General features: G+C 42.2%; 1 protein-coding gene across 6 annotated transcripts in view; it reads right to left on the bottom strand.

The window, feature by feature from the left end:
- hmga1a (high mobility group AT-hook 1a) overlaps window positions 1-22,102 on the bottom strand; it is a 102,576-nt gene that overhangs the window by 61,246 nt on the left and 19,228 nt on the right. For 4 of the 6 annotated variants that reach the window (XM_080209797.1, XM_080209795.1, XM_080209798.1 and 1 more), the window contains exons 4-5: window positions 8,397-8,447; window positions 1,016-1,640 (exon numbers count right to left, since the gene is read on the bottom strand). In XM_080209797.1, coding sequence (XP_080065923.1) covers window positions 1,290-1,640; window positions 8,397-8,447 — 402 coding nt within the window. In that variant the 3' untranslated portion in view covers window positions 1,016-1,289. Of the gene's footprint in view, window positions 1-1,015; window positions 1,641-8,396; window positions 8,448-22,102 lie in introns of those variants that run through there. The other 2 variants (XM_080209799.1, XM_080209800.1) reach the window with 1 other exon arrangement.

Below are 22,102 nucleotides of genomic sequence, written 5' to 3'. Positions count from 1 at the left end.
ACAGTAGCAAAACTACAATTGATTTAAAAGGGGAGAATAAGGACAGACATGAGGGCATCTGGCACCCTTGGGGATATTCAGGCTTTGGACACTGGGAAGTTCTGCCAAACTTCAGCTTTGATTAAACAGACCAAAAATAGCATCCAAATGGTAATCTTTGAAACAATTCTAGAGTTATATAGACAAGATCTACATACTAATCAGGTAAATTGTAGGCTGCTTTTGTGGGAAGCAGTATAATATTCAGCTTGACATAGTGCTGAGCCCATCCTTGGTGAGGAGGCACCATTGGCTGCATTACTCACTGGAGATAGGTCAGTTCTGAAGTATGTGATCCTTGTTATGGGAGCCAACTGTACTTTTCCTGACTGGCAAAGCCTTGTGATAATGCCTATTCTGCCTTCACTTCATTCATCTCCCTCCTCCATATCAACAGGGGGGACGTTCTGAACATTTGCCTGGAGCACACAAGAGGACTCACTCCACTCTAAATTACAGCACTACACCCGACAGCAGGGAACAGTGAAAACAGCCTCGGACTTTAATAGGTTCCAAGCTATCATTTCTACCAATTCACAATGCTCCTTTCCAAAAGAAGCAATTCACTGTGACACTGTCACTTCTGATTGATAGAATGATTAGATAAGTTCTATACAGAGTTACTCCGAGATTAGATAGGTTCTATGGAGAGCTACTCTGAAGTTAGGTAGATTCTATACAGAGTTATTCTGGGATTAAATATGTCCTATGCAGAGCTACTCAGAGATTAGATAGATTCTATATAGAGTTTTTCTGGGAATTAGATCAGTTCTAAGGAGAATTTCTCCAAGACTAGATAGTTTCTAAACAGAGTTTTTCTGAGATTAGATATGTTCTTTCCAGAGTTATTCTGAGCAACTCTGATTACAGGATAAATTCAGAAATATCAGTGTGTTGCAGAAGGAGAAAGATGAGGGCAGGACAAGAATCAAAGACACAGATTAAGTTTATAAAGTTTTTATTTTCTTGTCTCAGAACTAATTAAATAAATTTTCCATGAATCAAGAGTACGAGGACTTTTGTACAATCTACGATTACAACAAATTCTAACAACGGAGAAAGTGGGGGAATAATACAAATATCAAACAAGTAACCTGCGAAAATTAAAACAACTTGGCCTGCTAGTTAAAAAAAAAAGTTAGTGGTGGCAGTTACAGGCCATGTGCCGTTAAGCAATTTCAGAAAGATACGGTCTGTCCATAATGCCAGCTTGCACCAATACCTCCCAGCCTTCCTTCCCAATGCCTGATTCAGGTTCCTTGGATAACCTGACGGATATCCAACAAGGCAGTGTTAACAGTATCCTCTAGGGCTTTAATGGCCCTTTGTATACCTTCCAATTCCCTGATCACATCTCCCTGGAAATCTTGAAGCTGCCTCTCTATCTTACTGATGCCACGCATTGGGAGAACACTGTCTCTCTTTTGGATTGCCATAGGGACATCTTCAGCAGCACAATTTCCTGTTTGTCTCCTTCTTCGTCTAGGAAGCGTCTCCAGATCACAGGAATTAGAGCGGAGGGTGCTACAGGGGTCGATACAATCACTCAGTTTGTTCCCCAATGGCCTCAAGGTAAAGAACTGCAAATTCTTAGGGGTCATCTATTCAAAGAAAGAAAATTAACCCAATATATCACAGACAAACAGAACTGATCTTTAACAGAACCACTGTCATAGCGGACACAGTTTTAAGGTTTGTTTTGCCAAACATTTGGACAGCATCTGCAATCATATGAATACAAGCAATCCATTTGCTAACTGTGTTAACAGGTTGTCAAGAGTGTGTGTAAATGACAAATTGAAGCTTGCCAAGGGGCTGGTGTTGTCCCTGGGAGATGGGTGTCATGTGTCCTGCTGGGTCTCAGGCTGTTGTTGCTGGTCTGACCCAAAAGGAATGCTACGACCCACCATTTGAAAGCTTCCAGCCAAAGGTATGACCAATCAGTTATTCCAGTTCTGCAAGCTATTTTTCAATATTTGGGGTGGGAAGGGACATGGGAAAGAGTCTCACACCTGTCTCATATGAGGTGTTGCTCTGTCCTCTGAATTACAGTAATATCTTTGATTATTACCACCCAGGATTGTACTTTGTCATTGGAAACTGCATTGACATCACTGAAAGAATTGTGGTGAGGGAAGAGCTTTCCTCAGTTCAGATTTTTATTTCTTTCCTAGACCTGAAAGACAGAGTTTTCCCCAGCAAAGAAACTCTCTACTCCTGGTTCTGCAAAATAAGATCTCCCTGCCACAGGAAAAACCAAACCGTACACTTGAAAAGAATGTTTGATAGCCTTACTCTTGAAGAACCAGTGTTTCATTTGCAAAACAACAAAATAGTCCTAATTGCAAATATTTTCCAAAGCCACAAAATTGTACCAAATTTGAAAATACATACAACACCAAAGGTGCTTAAAAATTTCTACTTGTTTTACTGAAAATATTTTCAAACAGTAAGGAATTAGCAGGCATATTGAATAGCCTTATATGTTGTTGTATGATTGTAAATAGCTACAGACTATTTAGCTAGGAGCTAATATATTGTGTGTTAGTGTTCCAGAGGTGGGGTCACATTTCACGGCTGTACTGAGACTCACATGAAGTGGAACAGAACCAGTTCAATCCAGCCTCCTTTGTATCAAACAGCATAGCAAAATTAAACACAAAAGGCTGAAAATGTCCCAGCCCCGCCCACTGTGGGAATCGCAGGCAGTGAGGCAGAAAATTTGGCGGACCATTTAAAGGTCCATTGAGCTCAGGCAGGAACTTTGGTCTTGGGGCACCCTCAGCTGGAAAATCCCGCCCAAAGGGTTTCTGATCTTTCCAAGCTTTAAGTGTGATTATTAACAACATCCAGGAAGTAAAATACAACAAAGATGCATAGCATGGTGGCAGCAAGTGTCGTTGAGTAAACTTAAAGCATTTTGAATTAATTTAGTGCTGATTTGGAATTTTGACCCACATTGGCCCACGAAAGAAACTTAGTGAATCATGCGAAGACTAAAAATAAAACATTGTCTGGTGCAGCAGTGAACACACAGCTATGGTCCATAATGAATTGGGAAGCTGATAATGCCTGAGGGACATTTGCAAAGTCAAAGCAAAAGTGCAGACTGATATTCAGTTATTTCCCAAAAGGTACTGGAAATGAAGAGAGGGCTGGTTGTATCCTTCTGTGGGCATGAGATATAGAATAAAATTTATTCAACAGCTGGGAGCTTACTGAAGAAGATGGCAAAGACCCAGACAAAATTCAACACCCATCCCGAGCCAAAATTGAATCATCAGATCCGCCAGTCTGAATTTCAAAGCCTCAGGCAGCAATTAGCCTGTTGATAACTTTGTCGCAAGATTAAAAAGTGCAGCGAGAAAACGTAAGTTTACGAATAGAGATGGAAAGCTGATGGATCAACCAATTTGGGATTCTACATGCTCTGAAGTACAGAAAGTGCTGATAGGGAAGGACAAGCTCACAATATCGAAGGCTGCAGACACCACCAGAGCACACAAAGCTACGAGCAGACAGACGAAGACAGTAACTATCCAAAAGTTAAACCAAGGGAAAGGCTGCTGGATTGATGCAGAAACAAAAGAGTATACAACAAACTGAGAGAAAGTTGTGCAGGAGACATGATCGATCGCATGAATTCACAGGCAGAAGGAAACGTCCACCATAAGGACTAATCTTCAAAGCTTGTGGAGAGGCCAATCATATGGGTAGAACAAAGATAAAAGGAGGTAGGCAATGCACCAGTGAGAGCATCAGGGCGAATGGACAGAAACAAAAACATCCATACCTTGGAAGACGATCAAAGAACCACAACAATGCAGAAGGAGGCCATATGGACCATCAAGTCTGCACCAACTCTTGGACAGAGTATCTTACCCAGGCCCACTTCCCCTCTCCCCCACCCTAACCCTGAAACCCCATGTTTTTAACCCACTAATCCCCCTAACCTGCACATCTTTGGACTGTGGGCGGAAACTGGAGCACCCAGAGGAAATCCACACAGAGACGGAGAGAATGTGCAAACTCCACACAGTCACCCAAGGCCAGAATTGAACCTAGGTGTGGTGAGGCAATAGTGCTAACCACCGTGCCACCCATGAAGGTGAATTTGAAAAATACGATAGACAAAGGAACCATACAACAGCATGAAATGGCTGGAGGCAACAGTTCCCGGAGAAAATAAATTCATACAACTATTAGATCAGCAAGAGAAAAGCCCGTAACAATAAATCTGAAGGTGATGATTGATAACAGAGCACAGAGTAACATCATCTCGCTCAGATTATACCAGAAGATCTCTCCTGAAAATTTGGAAGAAAATGAGTTATCCAAAGAAAGGTGTTCATACTAATAGCATATGGGGAAACTGTGATTCGACAGCTCAGAACAACGAAACAGGGGAACACACAGACTCAAAGATGTTAACTGTACGGTTACACCACTGAAGTAAATGGCCCTGCTATCCTGGGTTTGAGCAGTTGTGAAGGGCTATAGATTATCTCAGTAAACTATGAGATGAAGAAGGTGTCACTAAGGTTTGAAGAGAATGCATCCATTTGAACTTGCCTTCCTACTAGGTGCAAACAAGATATGATGCACACAAGTGTTTCAATAAGACTGTTAGATACTTTGAAGATTTTGAGTATCACATTTGCATTCACTCAACAATGGAATCTTTGGTCCACCCAACATGTAAAGTACCAACAGAACTTAAAGGGAAGCTTGAAAGAAAGCTCCAAGGGATGGTGGAGTGGTCAGAAGAGCCTCCAGATTGGATGAATTCCATTGTGGCAAGATTTAAAACAGGTACCTACAATGAGTTTGAAGACTTTAGTCATTAGGTTCATAAATGCTACTATGAAGCTATAATCAAATATAAAACTCCTTCAATGGTAATTAAATGAACCCATTAGCCAAAGGAGAGTTTTTTTTGTCTCTCGGACTAAGAATTGTAATATTCAAAATATTTTATTGAGGGAGCATATTAGATAAACTCCATGACTGAAATGTTTTGACACAGTAGTGCACAAATTGACTTCAGAAAACCCTGTCAAGTTTCAATTTCTGAAAATGTCTGGTGGAACTCAAGAATTAAGTTCAAGCGTTATCAGGCTCTTGTATATTTCTGGCCAACAAAATCTTTCTGTAAGCTGCACACTTGTTCAGTTTCTTCTTGCATGCTGTAACTGCAGTAAGGCTGAATTCTCCAACCAGAAACCATGAAGGTACAACAAAATCCAGTCTGATTCATACTGTGAAGCTAATTATCAGATACCCAGAAAATGTAAATGAAACTAACGCTTAGTACTTTAAGAATGTTTGCATCTTCCATGTCCCAAGACTTTTTAAAAGAGTCACTTTAACTTGTCCATATTCAGTTGCTCCTAATGACTTTGATGGATAAATGTAATGCCCTGGTTTGTTCTTGAGACATACAAGACTAAAAGTTTCCAGGTTTAATCCTCAAGTTCTTCAGCTCAGTTAGGATAGCGAGGGGACAACTACAACTAGTCTCAATGGCCTTGCTCCAGGGAGGGGAAAATATCTATCAGAGTTCCCCTCTTGATCGCTATCCAGACATGCTGATGGAACATCAACATGGGTGAATGTTAGTTAAAGACATGATCAGACTTAGTTGTGATGTCTCCCGAAGCCAACATTCACAGTACGGATAGCGACATGAAGAATGTCCAATTAGACAAGGTTCAAGAGAATTTCTGTTCAATGAACTGTAACCTCAGTGTGCATCCACGGCTTAAATATGGCAGGTGAGAAAAGGAAGGGAAAAAAAAGGTTCATATTAGTAAAAATGTAGCTCACTGTGTCAATGCTGCATCATCCAGTCCATCTCAGCATGTGGGACACATGAAGACTCAAACGCTCTGTTCCGACCCTACCTTCTTTTATTGCTGATTTGACAGTTAGCACACGCTCTGGTTTTAAAGCTGAGTTTCCTCAGAGTGTCTGTTAATGTTATTAGTCTTATCCTCTGAACAATATTATGACCATCAAGCACCAATATGGCACAGTCACTCTAATCACACCGAGTCTGAGAATGATCAATCCAAGAGAGATTAAAAGAGCGCTGACACCTCCTCAAGCTGTGGGTTCCTGCCGAGACTCTGAGCGATGGCAGGCTGCTTCTTATTGCATTGATATGAGGAAAATGCAAGTCAACTCATCACTTTCATGTGTTTTCCCCATCTAATTATGTATGGATTATACAGGAGGGGGCCAGGAAAAACTGGGAAGCAAGTTGTCTCTGGGTATTCTTAAGAGCAAAAATGTTTAATTTGGGCAATCAAAAATGGGGAGACAGGACAACTTCAAAACAAAAAAAGGAGTCCTCCTTGTACCACTTTCCTGTCAAATTTCAAGCAAATGAATGGATTAGATTACAGTATGGAGTACGTGCTTTGAAAAATATTAATGAAGAGGATCTATTCTTCAAAGGCCATTCAAAGGTCAACAGGTACAGATCAGCGAGCACAGAACATGCAGGGGGCTTCTTGCTTTTAGGATTTGCTCCTTTTCAGATTCCATTTTAGCCATTTTCTGCTGTGCTAAGCCCAGGATTTGTGAAAGTAGTTGAATTCTGGTTGTTTTGTTGCTGTGGTTCAGAAGAATCCATCTTCTTCTATGGAGTTAGTTTAGCTGAGGGAACGGATGGTTTTATTGACGGAAGGTAGCAAACCAGTGTACAACAGCAAAATAAAATGAAACAACTAACCTGCAAAGTCAGGAAGGAAGTGGTAAAACTGTGATAATCTGCTCATAAATTATACATCACTTTTCTGGAATCTTCATGGCAGCGTGCACAATATGGAACTCAGAAATTGTCCAAATTGTAGCATTGGTAGAGAGAGGTAAGTGTGACAGGGAACAGCTTTTTTTTTCCTTTTTACAAGTAGTGAAACATGGCAAACAATTCAAATAAAAGCTTGGAAATTACTGCCGCCAGTACAATCATTTTTTTCTTCTTTTTTTAAATACAACAGAAGAAACTGTGTCCAAATAATATTTATGCTCTTCTTGGTATGTTGATGAAAGCTATTCAACTTGTGCAGTTTCATGGGAACACAGTCTACGCAGATGTACAAAAATGAACTCAAATTCTAATTCTTCAGCACTGCACCCGAGTTTCCTCATTCAGGTGCTGGTTGACTGCAGAATCCACCACAAACATCCTATTTCAACACCCCTTTCCACACTTTGAAAGTAGAAGCGGCAAAAATTGACCTGGGGCTAGACAATGGCTCAGTGGGCTTCTCTCGTCGGTGAAGTTATATTAGATCCACAGCATGTGATGAATTAGCTGAGTCCCAGTCGGTTTATGGCGGTGGCGAGGCAATGTTCCTGAAGTAGGACGGATTGCCACACTTCGTCATTATCCAGTGAACTTTGCTGGAGTGCAGATGTGGACAAGAAGTCAAAGCTCATGTAGATAATGACCCCTTGGACAATGTGGAGAAAGGGAAGGGAAGAGCATTGTCAAGAAAACAGAAGAGAAAGATAGATCTAGCTTTACGTCTGATGCACCAATGTTAACCCCCACAACCAGGATTTTTGACTGATCGGAATCTAGTCTTTAAGTTTGTACTTAGACATGGGGAAAACCCCCTAACTCACACTATCAAAATGGAAAATAGAAGCCTAGTGAAGAAAAACTGAAGAAAACTGAAATAATTTAACTTTATTTCTTAAAAGGGAGAAAAACACTACAGAAGAGAGAATAGATTAAGAAAAGTAAAATTTAAGGTAAAAATTGGGCGACTGATTAAGCAGAATTAGAACTAAAAAAAAGTTTAGTTAAAATTATAATTAAATCCATACAATCAATATCATTACAATAAAAGCTAACCCTGATGTCCAAATAGATAGGCCTAAACCTGTAGTCAAATTCAAAAGTTTAATATAATTCTCACCCTTCCTTACTTCCCATATGTAAATGCATATCACGAAAGGTCGCAAGATACAGCAAGTGTTTCACAGATCTCAAAATCAGGTCAACTTATCCTACAAATAATGTATCTGAACATCCTCGCACCAAAACTGTAGACAAGTTTGGCATATTAAGCATCACAAATTAACATTTCTATACAATTAGCGTTGGGTTAATCCCCACTAAAATTCATGGGTTTCACTATTGTATTATAAGGATGCATCACGTCACCAAGAGAGACAGGCATAACTTGAAGTCACTCTGCCCATGATTGCACAAATTTGCTGATTGGCATGCTGCTAATTTTCATGAAGTCACAATCATCAACATTAACATTTTGGATATCCAATATATAGTGATTGTTCAACCCAGCACTATGTATATTAGCAGAAACAAACATGTAGCCTACCTGTTTCTTGGGTCTACCTCTTGGCTTTGCTCCTCCTGCAGCACCAGATTTCTAGAAAAGAAACAAGGTAGGTGAGGAAAAAAAAATTGAGAGTTCAAATTTCTTTACACAAACATTCTACAAATGCTGTTGTGCACATTATTCAAAGGGCCATATTAAGTGATTAGGCTAATGGGGGAAATACTGTTAGAGGGGATTTAGGTAATATGCAAACATATTTATCACCTCCTGCATTCTTACTTTCTTCTCATTTTTTAACAAACCTTGCAAGGATAATGAAAACCGCCCTCAGGGAATGGAACCCATCATCCTTACCATACCATAGATTATTCAGGAACTCTATCCCAAACTGATGGATTTTAAAGGGTTGGGAGGAGCAGTGCACTGGAGCCCCAAAGGGACAAACCCTGGGAATCCAGGAATGTGAATGTCAAACGCAACAGTGAGGCATCATGTGAATGACTTTTCTAAGAGAACTCAAACCGGCCAGACCTTATTTAATAGACTTCTTATATGGCACAACCCCACTTCCTACAAGCCTGATCTGACAGGGAAGCTTATGTCCTGTCACTGCTTTCCCACCTACTGCCATTTAGTGGGGGTCCAATTCTCCTGCTCAAGATCAGGACACCCAGAGAATGCAGCAAGGTGAGATGGGCCGCAGCATAGTGATGGGCCTCATTTTAACTGGCCTACTGCCTGATTTCTGGCCTTTATCTCATCAAGATTAATAGGAATGAGCCAGTAATCTTGCCTTGCCAGTGTTGCCCATGCACAGTATCCTACAGCACATTCAACATAAAATGCCATTCAGTCATCATGTCCCACTCCCCTGTTCTTTTCACTACTGCCTAACAAATTTCCTAGTATTTATCCAATCCCCTTTTGAAAGTTGATATTGAATCTGCTTCCAACAGTCCTTTAGGTAGTGCATTCCAGATGATAACAAGTCTCCTCATAAAATTATTTCTTTTCATCTCCTCTTCAAGGTTTTTAGTCTCCTAAATTATCTTAAATCTGTTTCCACAGGCTACTGATTCTCCATTCAGTGGAAACAGCTTCTCTACATAGAATCATAGAATCCCTACAAAGCAGAAGGCCATTCGTCCCACTGGGTTTACATCGACTCTCTGAAAGAACATTTTACCTAGGCCCTATCCCCATAACCTTGCATTTACCTTGCTAATCCCTCCAGCCTACACATCTTGAGGCACTAAGGGACAATTTAGCATGGACAATCGACTTAACCTGCACATCTTTGGAGTGTGGGAGGAAACCGGAGCAGCCAGAGGAAACCCACACAGACACAAAGAGAAGATGCAAACATCACATTAACAGACAGTTACCCAAGGCAGGAATTGAACTGTGAGGCAGCAGTACTAATCACTGTGCCACCAAGGAAACCCGAGTGCATCAAAATCACTTGGAATTGTTCATATCTCTAATTAGTCACTCCTCTGCCATCTCTGTTCCGAGGAGAACATTGCCATTTTCTCTAGGCTCTCTACAAAACTGAAGTGCCTTATCCCTGCTCCCAGTCTAGTAGGTCATTCCTGCACCCTCTCCAAACTTTGACATTCTTCCTAAAGTACAGCAGCAATACTATATACCAGTTGAGACTTAACCTGTGATTCATACATGCTTGTCATAACTTATTTGTTTTTACTTTATATGCCATCATATATATAAGCTTTTTAAAAATGTTTTCTATTTGTTCAGCCACCTTGTCTTTCTATTCTTGTAACCCCCCTCTCCCCAAATTGAACCATTCAATTTATATTGCCTCTCCCCATTTTTCCTTCCAAAACACCACTTTGTAATTGACCACAGAATCCCTACAGTGCAGAAGGCAGCCATTTGGCCCATCGAGCCTGCACCAACAACAATTCCCTAACCTGTAACTCCATGTACTTATGCTGCTAATCCCTCTGACACTAAGAGGCAATTTAGCATGGCCAATCAACCTAACTTTGAAATGTGGGAAGAAACTGTAGCACCCAGAGGAAACCCACATAGATGCAAGGAGAACGTACAAACTCCACAGCGACAATCACCTTAGGTCGGAATTGAACCTGGGTCAATGCAGTGCCAACCACTCTCCCACTGTACCATCTAATGTTTATCGAATAAACCAATGGTCCTATTACAGATTGTTGTAAATCATTACGTACTTCCCTGTGATAAACAATACTTCTTGGCTTCTCTTATCTCAAGAATAAAGAAAGTAGAATCAGTTCAATGGGTCAAATAGCCTAGTTCTTTTCCTATATTCCACAATAAGAAGTCTCACAACACCAGGTTAAAGTCTAACAGGTTTATTTGGAATCACGAGCTTTCGAAGCACTGCTCCTTCACTACTCCAAAAGCTCATGATTCCAAATAAATGTGTTGGACCTGGTGTTGGGAGAATTCTTACTGTACCTACCCCAATCCAACGCTGGCATCACCACATCATATATTCCGATAGACTGCATTGTAGAGCTTGGCACAGCAAACATGTCATAGCAGCCGATGTACGCAATCAAAAGTGGAGAGTTTTCAGAAGATATTTACTATTGTAGTGAATTTTAAGACCACCAGAAGTCCACACTAAGCTTTTGGATTAGAACAAGCAAATTAATCCATCTCATGAACATCAGATCTGCAGAATAGCCATTCAACAATTAAATTCTCGGAAAGTTGTGAGATACATAAAATTTTATACCAAGAAAACCCTGGCCTCCAAAACACACTTTACAGAAAGTTTTGATTATATTACATGGAGACGACAGATAGAAAATAAAAGAGTGACTGTTCTTCTGGGCATTGCGGGCTATGCAGTGACACAGTGGTTAGCACTACTGCCTCACAGTGCTAGGGGCCCGGGTTCGATTTCCGGCTTGAGTCACTGTGTGTGGGGAGTTTGTATGTTCTCCCTGTGTTTGCGTGGGTTTCCTCTGGGTGCTCCGGTTTCCTCCCAGTCCAAAAATGTGTGCATTAGGTGGAGTGGCAATGTTAAATAGCCCCTTAGTGTTAGGGGGACTAGCAGGGTAAATACATGGGATTATGGGGATAGTGCCTGAGTGGCAATGTGGTTGATGCAGACTCGATGGGCTGAATTGCTTCCTTCTGCACTGTAGGATTCTATGATTCTGGGCATTGCTTTCAGTTTCTACTATATTAAATGCATAATTACAATACATAACAGATAAAAACACTGTGCTCAAGAGTAAAGGCAAAAAAATACAATGCAAATGGAACAACTATATTCATGAACAAGGAGCTTGCAACCAGCAACTTCACTTTTCAAACTCTTCATGTTGAAATAAATTCAAATCTATCTCTTCTCTGGGCTTGGACATTAGTCACCAAGGTCACAGATTCCACTGTGGCTTGTGGTTTGTGAAGGGAGGAGAGTTCCTTTACTAACTGCCTTGATAAAAAATGGACAAAGATCTTAACCACACACATTGGTCAGAGAGTTGGAATGTTACGCACTGCCAAATCTGAAACCAGAGGTGTCAGGCAAATGGCCACGAAATTCCATGTGATATGCATCAGTTGGCACAATCTTTAACAAAACAAAAACAAACCAAGCACTTTAAGAAAATAAAGTTCCAATGCAAATAGCTCACATTTAGCAACCTCCATTCATAAATGTGATCTTTTAAAATATAAACTGGCTGTAAAAATTAATTCTCAGCAGAGAGTTTCAAAAGGTTTATGACCTAGATGAGCAACCTCCATTCAGAAATGTGATTTTTTTAAAATCTAAACTGGCTATGAAAATTAATTCTCATGCAGAGGGTTTCAAAGGATGCATGACACAGATGCTACATACAGAAAGCAATCTCAGAAACGTATTCATGCAACCTAAACAGCTCAGGGTTTGATGCATAAAATGAAGCAGAAACTTAAAGAATGTTAACACAGTTGTTTTTCGTTCATAGTCTTTCACAATCAAACCTATCACTGCACAGTTGAATTTGTTCATTCTGGTTAACAATCAGATTTGGAAGGATAGGTTCATCAATAATGTACGTGACAGTGAGACAAAAATCAAACGGAAAAAAGAAAATCGCAATTGACCGAAGCAGAAATGACACAGAATTCTGAAGCAGGATTTTTCTCATTAGTCACCACTCTTGAGATAAGAATTTTCCAGTGTAAAATGTAATGCAGAATTAATATTACGGGTTCCAGATCAGGTATCATGCCTACAATATAAATGAGCTGGCTCCACAAAAACATTGTGGATTGAGGTTGGCCCAGGCTCACATCCCACTCCCGAATCCCACCCAGGACCTGCCTGTGGCCACCTGGGCATTGGAACCAGTTGGAATTTTTCAAGCCCTAATGAGCAAGCTGTATCAAGATCATTATTTGGCATCCACAGCTTACCTGTCTATTCAAATGAGTTTGTCTTAGGCTGGCATGGATTGGGAGTCAAGAACAGCTGCTCCGCTGATGTGCCGCTGTTATAGGTGCGAGACAAATTTCTGTTCCCCACTCCCCACACATCCACCAACCCCACACACCCACCCCCTCACCCTCTCCCTACTGATTACGCTCTTTAGTATAATTAAGACCCAAACTATCTTGCATTATCGAGTCACAAAAATGTAAACATGCTTTCAGAGCTTCAAGGACTCGGTCAATATTTCCTGGAGAAAAGGTGCGATCTGACTGCTGAGTCCTGGAGTTAATGACTGAGACTGTCAGGCCCTCTCCTGCTGCTGGATCCCACTTTTAACCAAATACATGGAACCGATTCCCCAACTTCATTCTAAATTTGTGCCTGTAACACAATGGTCCATATTTATTCATCTACAATATTGCAAGGTTGTTCTAGATCAAATGATTTATACTTCAAGATGTCAAAATCTGTAGTCAGTTTAAAATGGAGTTTTTTTTATTTGCTCATGTGATGTGAATATTGCTGGCTGGGCCTGCATTTATTGACCACCCCTAATTTCCCTTGAGAAGGCGATGGTGAGCTGACTACTTGACTTGCTGTGGGTATGCCGGCGTTGGACTGGCGTAAACACAGTAAAAAGTCTGACAACACCAGGTTTTAGTCCAACCGATTTATTTGATAATACTCACAAGCTTTTGAGGTTTCCCTCTTTGTCAGGTGAATGGAGAGTTCTGGCCTCAGACAGAGCATATAAAGCACAGACAGTTTAGAGATTACTGATTAGAATGCGAATCCTTACACCTAACCTGCTGTTCAAGACCTGAAGTGGCTGACAATGTGAGTGGAAGGAGCACTGATCACAGGTTACAGAGATGTGTATTGTCTCCAGACAGTACAGTAAGTGAGGTTTTGCAAACCCAGGCAAGTCACGGGGGTTACAGATAGTGCGACATGAACCCAAGATCCCTGTTGAGACCGTCCTCATGTGTGCGGAACTTGGCTATCAGTCTCTGTTCAGCGACTCTGCGCTGTCGTGTGTCGTGAAGGCCGCCTTGGAGAATGCTTACCCGAAGGTCAGAGGCTGAATGCTTGTGACCACTGAAGTGTTCGCCAACAGGAAGGGAACAGTCTTGCCTGGTGATTGTCGAGCGATGTTCATTCATCCATTGTCGTAGCGTCTGCATGGTCTCCCCAATGTACCATGCTTTGGGACATCCTTTCTTGCAACATATCAGCAACCTCTGCAAGACATGCCGGATCATCGACATGGATACCATCATCACACGTGAGAATACCATCCACCAGGTACATGGTAAATACTCTTGCAACTCGGCCAACATTGTCTACCTGATACGTTGCAAGAAAGGATGTCCCAAAGCATGGTACATTGGGGAGACCATGCAAACGCTACGACAACGGATGAATGAACATCGCTCGACAATCACCAGGCAAGACTGTTCCCTTCCTGTTGGCGAACACTTCAGTGGTCACAAGCATTCAGCCTCTGACCTTCAGGTAAGCATTCTCCAAGGCAGCCTTCACGACACACGACAGCGCAGAGTCGCTGAACAGAGACTGATAGCCAAGTTCCGCACACATGAGGACGGTCTCAACAGGGATCTTGGGTTCATGTCGCACTATCTGTAACCCCCGTGACTTGCCTGGGTTTGCAAAACCTCACTTACTGTACTGTCTGGAGACAATACACATCTCTGTAACCTGTGATCAGTGCTCCTTCCACTCACATTGTCAGCCACTTCAGGTCTTGAACAGCAGGTTAGGCGTAAGGATTCGCATTCTAATCAGTAATCTCTAAAATGTCTGTGCTTTATATGCTCTGTCTGAGGCCAGAACTCTCCATTCACCTGACGGAGAGGGAAACCTCGAAAGCTTGTGAGTATTATCAAATAAATCGGTTGGACTAAAACCTGGTGTTGTCAGACTTTTTACTGTACTTGACTTGCTGCAGTCCATGTGCTATATGTACACCTACACTGCTGTTGGATTAGGAGTTCCAAAAGTTTGACCTGGCAACAGCAAAGGAACAGAGATATATTTCCAAGTTAGGGTGGTGTGTGGCTTGAAGGGGAACTTGCTGGTAATGGTGTTCCCATGCATCTGCTGCCCCTATCCTGTTGTGTGGTAGAGGTCTGTGTGGAATTTGCACATTCTCCTCGTGTCTGCGTGGGTTTCCCCTGTTGGCAAGACTGTTCCCTTCCTGTCGGTGAACACGTCAGTGGTCATAGGCATTTGGCCTCTGATCTTCGGGTAAGCATTCTCCAAGGCGGCCTTCACGACACACAACAGCGCAGAGTCGCTGAGCAGAGACTGATAACCAAGTTCCACACACATGTGGACGGCCTCAACCAGGATCTTGGGTTCATGTCGCACTATCTGTAACCCCAATGACTTGCCTGGGCTTGCAACATCTCTCTTATTGTTCTGTCTGGAGACAATACACATCTCTTTAACCTATGTCTAATGCTATCTCCACTCACATTGTCTGCATCTTTAAGACTTGAATAGCAGGTTAGCTGTAAAGACTTGCATTCTAAGCAGTATTCTGTAAACTGTGTGTGTCTTTATATGCCCTTCTCTGATCAGAACCTTCCACACACCTGACGAAGGAATAGCGTTTCCGAAAGCTTGTGAGATTACTATCAAATAAACTGGTTGGACTTTAACCTGGTGTTGAGACTTCTTACTGTGTTCACCCCAGTCCAATGCCGGCATCTCTATATCATGAAATCCAAAAGCAACAGCAGTGAGCAGGTTATTTCTGTGTAGTACCGCAAGACTGCATTGTCAACAACACCTTCCATCACTTTACTAATGATCAATAGTAGACTGAATCATAGAATAGAATCATTAAAAACCCTACAGTGCAGAAGGAGGCCATTCAGCCCATCGAGTCTGCACCAACAACAATCCCACCTAGGCCCTACCCCAGTAACCCCATACATTTACTTGCTAATCCCTTTAACCTACACATCCCAGGACACTAAGGAGTAATTTAGCATAGTCAATCAACCTATCCTGCACAACTTTGGACTATAGAAGGAAACTGAAGCACCCAGAGGAAACCCACGCAGACACGAGGAGGGCATGCAAACTGCACACAGATGGTGACCCAGGCCAGGAATCGAACCCAGGTCGCTGAAGCTTTGAGTAGCTTGCTAGCCCTGTGCCACTGTGCCACCCCATGACCACCAAATGGCTGGGTTGGATTTGTCCTACTTTTTGTGGTTAGGACATATGTGGGCAGTTTTCCACATTGTCAGGCAGATGACAGTGTTGTAGCTGGTCTGGAACAGCTTGGCTAGGGGCACAACATGTTCTGGGGCACAAGTCTTTAGTATTATTGCCAGAATATTATCAGTGCCCTTAGTCTTTGCAGCTTCCAGTGCCTTCAGGCATTTCTTGGTATCATGTAGAATGAATCGAATCAGCTGAAACTGACATCTGTGATGCTGGGAACCTCCGCAGGAGGTGAATCATCCACTCGCCACTTCTGGCTGAAGATTGTTGCGAATGCTTCAGCCTTATCTTTTGCTGGGCTTCTCCATCATTAAGGATGAAGATATTTGTCAAGCCTCCTTCCCCAGTTAATTGCTTAATTGTTCACCGCCATTAACTACTGGATTTTTTTAAAGTTTTATTTATTAGTGTCACAAGTAGGCTCATATTAACACTGCAATGAAGTTACTGTGAAAATCTCCTAGTTGCCCCACTCCGGCGACTGTTCAGTGTACACTGAGGGAGAATTTAGCACAGCCAATGCACCTAACCAGCATGTCTTTCGGACTGTGGAAGGAAACTGAAGCACCCAGAGGAAACCCATGCAGACATGAGGAGAACATGCAGACTCCTCACAGACAGTGACCAAAGTCGGGAATCGAACTCGGGTTCCTGACACTGTGAGGCAGCAGTGCTAACTACTGTACCATCATGCTGCCCTTATGTCAGGACTGCAGAGCTTAGATCTGACCAGTTGGTTGTGGGATCATTTAGCTCTGTCTATCACGTACTGCTTCCAGTGTTCGGCACACAAGTAGTCCTGCTGATAGCTTCACCAGATAGACATTACACTTGAAGGTTTGCCTAGTGCTTTCCTGCAGTCCTCATTGAACCAGGGTTGATTCTCTGGCTTGGTGGTAATGGTAGAGTGGGGGATATGCCACGCCATGAGGTTACAGATTGTGGTCAAGTACAATTCTGCCAATGGCCCTTCGCACCTCATGGATGCTCACTTTTGAGTTACTTTTGAGGTTTAAAGTAAAGTAATGTGAAAGTATCCAGCATCATAGCCGAGTTAGGAAAATTCATAATAACGCAAACATCTTACCATGCAGGTCAGATCAAAAAATTTTTTTTAGGTTTCTAGGATTCATGATGGCAAATTATGGTGCTTGATCCCCGATGCTGAATGTGGCATTTTTCACATAGGTAGTCTTGTCCATTCTCGAAGTAACATAACTTGACGTATCTTACTCAATTTTTTTAAAAAAACTAATTGATTTTGTGTGTAGTCCAGATTAGGTCTCTGGATGGAATTTTACGAGAAAAATTCTAAGGTTCATATAGTGCAAAAATGGGAGACTGCAGATCCATTTTTTAGGCAAGTGTTTACTCCCAATCTTATGCACATAGTGCTTAACAAAATGGGTTAGACTGTTTCTACCTATTACAGGCAGTGGACAGGGCTTAATTCACCAGCTAGTCTGATCAACCAGCAGAGGTACAGGCCCCTGTGTCTGCACACTTCAACAACAGAGGCCTGACACAGAAAGAGAGAGATATCAGGCCTCTGCTTTTGCAGGCAGCCTCAACCCGGTCCCCACCTCCTGCAATCACGGGGGCCTATGGCTGATAGCAAGCCCCTCACTGCCCAAAAATATAGCCCCTGCCACACAGACAGATCATGCCGCACAGACAGATAATCGCAGGCAGAATACAGAGCCCACCAGCCCCCCCCACCAAATCGGACCACCTGACCTGGCCCGACCCCTCCAGTCCCTGTCTCATTCAGGTTCCGCCCTCTTGGTACTGTTTGGTGGGTATTGCCAATGTGCCAGGGCCATGGTGCCAGGTTGGCACTGCCAAGCAAAGGAGAAGCCCCCCCCCCACCTTGCCCTCAGCCTTCCCAACGAGCCTTAACGGCCTCTGATTCTATCAGCAAGGGCAAACACGACTGTATCCTGTTCATGGGGAGAAGGTCTTTTCCTTGCCAGAGAGAACGTCTCCCGGCGAGGCCATAAAGCCAAGTGAGCCCAGGTGATTGAGTGCCGGGTTTGCCAATCATCTGGAAAACACTTTCATAATAAATTTAAATAATATATTCAACCTCTCACTGGAAATAGGCGAGAGGCTGGCTGCGCTGGAAATCCGGTGCCAGTAAGATCGCAAGAGCTGAGAAATCGGGCACGATCCCAATTTCTCAGCTCTTGTGCGACTTTACCGGCTCACTCAGCCCATGGAGCGGTGTGAGCCAGTATTGCGGCCTCTGTTTCTGGTATTTACTGAGGCCCCACTGCAGATTAATGTGAGAACAGTTTGTCTATCAGTGTAATACATCAAGACTTGCTGCATCTGTAAGAATTCCATGATTCTTCCACTAGTCCCATTATGGAATGTGCTGCTGGAGCTGGAAATGTTCCATTCTGAGAGACAAGCTTGAAGACTGATACTGAAGTTAGATCCCTAGGCACAGGGCGAAGAGGCAGGCAAGTTCAAAGCAAAGCAAACCTCTTCAAGTATTTTTTTGAAAATTAAAATATTGCCTTTCAGAAAATTCCCTCATAACAGTTCAATCTTAATTGGATTATTATGCTGTTAATTGTATTTTAAGAAGTCTACACCAAAATATCAATGACAGTCAAAAGCAGAATTAGAGAATTATATGGAGTGATTTGAATGATTAGTTTAATGATAGTAGTTAGTCCTTACTCTTGGATAATGGCATTAAGGCTGGGCAACCTTACCCTCGCTAATCTGTACATTGACATCAAAATTGGAGACATAATAATCCTGAAGCAATTCTGTCACAAGTGTTATGTGATGTTACCAGAGAATACGCATTTAGTTTTGAATATATTTGTGCAGGATAGGTAGGGGAAAAAAAGAGATGAAAAGGAGCCTGAAGTGCATGTATTCTACACTGGATTTGTGCAGGGGCATTAATTACAGGCAAGTTCCATACAATTCCACCAAACTGAATTAAGGTCACCTCACAGGTTCCCAGTTAATCCCAAACAATACAAATACAATTGCTGCATGCATTCATATAATCCCTGTGTACTGACTCTTGCGCTTTGGGGAAAAACCTGTGGTTTCTTTTGGGAGTGACCCTTTAATCCAAATGGAAACTGGGAGTATTCTGAAAGGAATGTATTTGGACTTCTTAGCAAATGTTTTTCATTGCAAGAAATGCCCATTTGACCTGATGGTGCTATGAGGATGAAAGTTAAAACAAAAGTATAAACAGAAAGCTAACTGGGAGATTGAATTACAGCTGACCTCAGAGCTTCAAGTTCATAACTATTCCTGATGAAGAAGCAGCCAGATGACACCAAGAATAGAGCAGAGACTGTGTTACCAGGTTAAAAAAAGACAACTGAGGACTGGGAAAGCAGGGACTGTGGATTGGACAAGCTGGTTCAGTTCTGGCAGAGCCAACCAGGATTTTTAAAGGTTTGCAACAAGTAACCCTTTGGGGGTTCTGTGCCATCGAGACTTTTGTGAGCCTAGATATGGAGGATCCACAGAGGTTTGGGTGTTGAATCTATCTAATAATTTCAGAAGGAATATATATATGGTTGCCAGTGAAAGTAACTTGAGGGTAAAGCGTAGTGAGAGTGGGAAGTGAGAAATACGATATACCAGAGGCCAAGTTGGAAAGACCTTGTAATTGGCCAGATAGGTAGGACCCTCAGGGTCCTTGATCCAGGGGGAAGACTGGCCACTGCCATTTCAGGGCCTGATTGGCACTTAATGCAACGGGCCTTGCCAAGGAAGGACAACGTGGGTTCTCACTAGCTGTCCAGCCAGTTGACAAAAAAAACCACATCACCACACTAAATTCTGCCCATTCTGTGGGTTATGTATCCATGATTTTATGTTGTAAATAGAATCAGTTAAATTCAAAACGTTTGCAGATATTACACACAGCCGAAGCATTACAGATGATCTGATACAAAACAACAGTAACTGCTTATCCAACATTTCCATTCATAGATCCAATCTATTGGGTCCTTTCCAATTAACTGTAAAAAACACCAAAGTTGTTTCTTATATTTCCATAGGATGGCACAAGAAGTGAAAAGGAAAAGTCGATTCCTATACTATGTACATCATAATCGACCATTACAGATTATAAGTTTATACAACAGCTCATAAGTGGCAGTAGATGTAAAGGGGACATGAAGAAGAACATTTTTTTACGCAAAGGGTGGTGGGTGTCTGAAATTTGCAGCCCGAGTTGGTGGTGGAGGCAGAGATCCTAAATTCTATCCGAGTCGGCACCTTAAGTGCCCTAAGCTACAAGGGTATGAGCCAGTTGCAGATAGATGGGATTAGAAAGGGCACCTGGTTGTCCGCAGGCTGACATGGACAAGATGTCCTGAATGGCCTCCTTCTGTGCTGTAACTTTTCTGTGGCTCTAACAGATGGAAGTTATAATATCATTGTCCATAGGCTTACCATTAGATTGGAAAGATCAATTAAATTAAAAATATCACTTAAAAGCTCCTTTCAAATGTAGAAAAAATTCATGCAATTCCTACAAAAAAGCTACAGCCAGGATTTTGTGGCCCCACCAAAGTATGTCTGGTGGATGTAGCAGAGGCATTTAAATAACCCTTCACTGGAACTGTAACATCCCACTGGCAGGAGGGAACATAACATCTGGCCCAAGATATGGAATGCTTTCTATTGAACAATTCCTTACTGAAGTCACAATTAAGTTTTAAGTCTACTTACTAGTGTTTTAAGTAGGCTTACATTAACACTGCAATGAAGTTACTGTGAAAAATAAAGTATCAATTATAGCATTAGGATCAGTTTTGTTCTTGTTTGTTAAACATTGCAAGGTAGTAATTAGGAATGATGGATGCAGAGTGTATTTTTCTCATAACAAAAGGGACTTCTAAATCAGTAAAGGAAAGATCAATTGCACAAAACATTGAGGTAAATGGTGAAAAGAAATCATATAAAGTATGTTACAGCAGTGATTGCGGTTAAAAAGCTGGTCATTAAACTGATACGTCTGCAAACTCCACTATGCAAGATGGATCTTAATGCACTCACATTATCAGGTATGGGAGCTACAATGAATTCATTGCAAACAAAAGGAAGCTGTTTAAGGTATTGTATCATTTCCTGGGAAACATTCAATGACTCACTGTTCCAGTTGTGAGTGTGCGTGGTGTTTTAAATGTATTTAACTGGACTATAAAAACACACCCACATATTATTGATTAACATTACTCCTTTAGATTGGCAGAAACTGCTCTTTAAAAGAATCTTCAGCAACCATGATCAGTTTACAACTTCCTGTTAATTTAAACGTAAACAGAGAATGAGTTCTTTCTGAATCTCAGAAGACAAGGCTTCCTTCCACAAAGTTACAGCCCTGGGCACTCAGGTCAAATGTGGCTCAACCCTAAAATGTTACCTTAATTTCAACAGCATTGCAAGCTTCCATCCCCCACCCTTCATCTCTCGGCTATCACTGCAATTTTGTACAACGAGCAGCTTTTAGTTTTGTGTCGTAGGCTCGAGTCCAACGTGAAATGGATGGGCAGAACTTCACGCTAAGCATGCAGAACCAGAAGCAACTACGAACCCCGGTCCACCTTACTGTCATAAAACCCACAATTACACAGCTGCCACTCTACTATAAGTGAGCGGGTTCACCTCATGTCCAGTGAGGTCCCCCCGCGAACTTTAATAGCGGCATCCACAGGCTGCTGATGAATCCATGGCTACTGCAGGAAGCCACAGCAGGAGGCAGAGGTGCCCCGGTGTCCAACAAGTGCCCCATTTCCCTGATGACTGCCTCAAAGCCCTGGTGCGGACTATAACAGAGAGGAGGGGTATCCAAATGCCAACGGATAGAAGGAGGAGGCCACCACATCTCATCAAGAAGGCCTGAAACAAGGTGGCTGCACAGGTCATTGGCCATGACCTTGTCTGACAAACCTGGATCCAGTGCTGGAAAAAAAACTAGGTGCAGAAGTAGGTCACACGGCCCCTCGAGCCTGCTCCGCTGTTCAATAAGATCATGGCTGATCTTTTTGTGGGGTCAGCTCCA

This window comes from Carcharhinus amblyrhynchos, chromosome 22, assembly GCF_965287045.1.
Source record: "Carcharhinus amblyrhynchos chromosome 22, sCarAmb.v2.hapA, whole genome shotgun sequence".
Classification (NCBI taxonomy): domain Eukaryota; kingdom Metazoa; phylum Chordata; class Chondrichthyes; order Carcharhiniformes; family Carcharhinidae; genus Carcharhinus; species Carcharhinus amblyrhynchos.
This window is presented reverse-complemented; position numbering and strand designations above follow the sequence as displayed.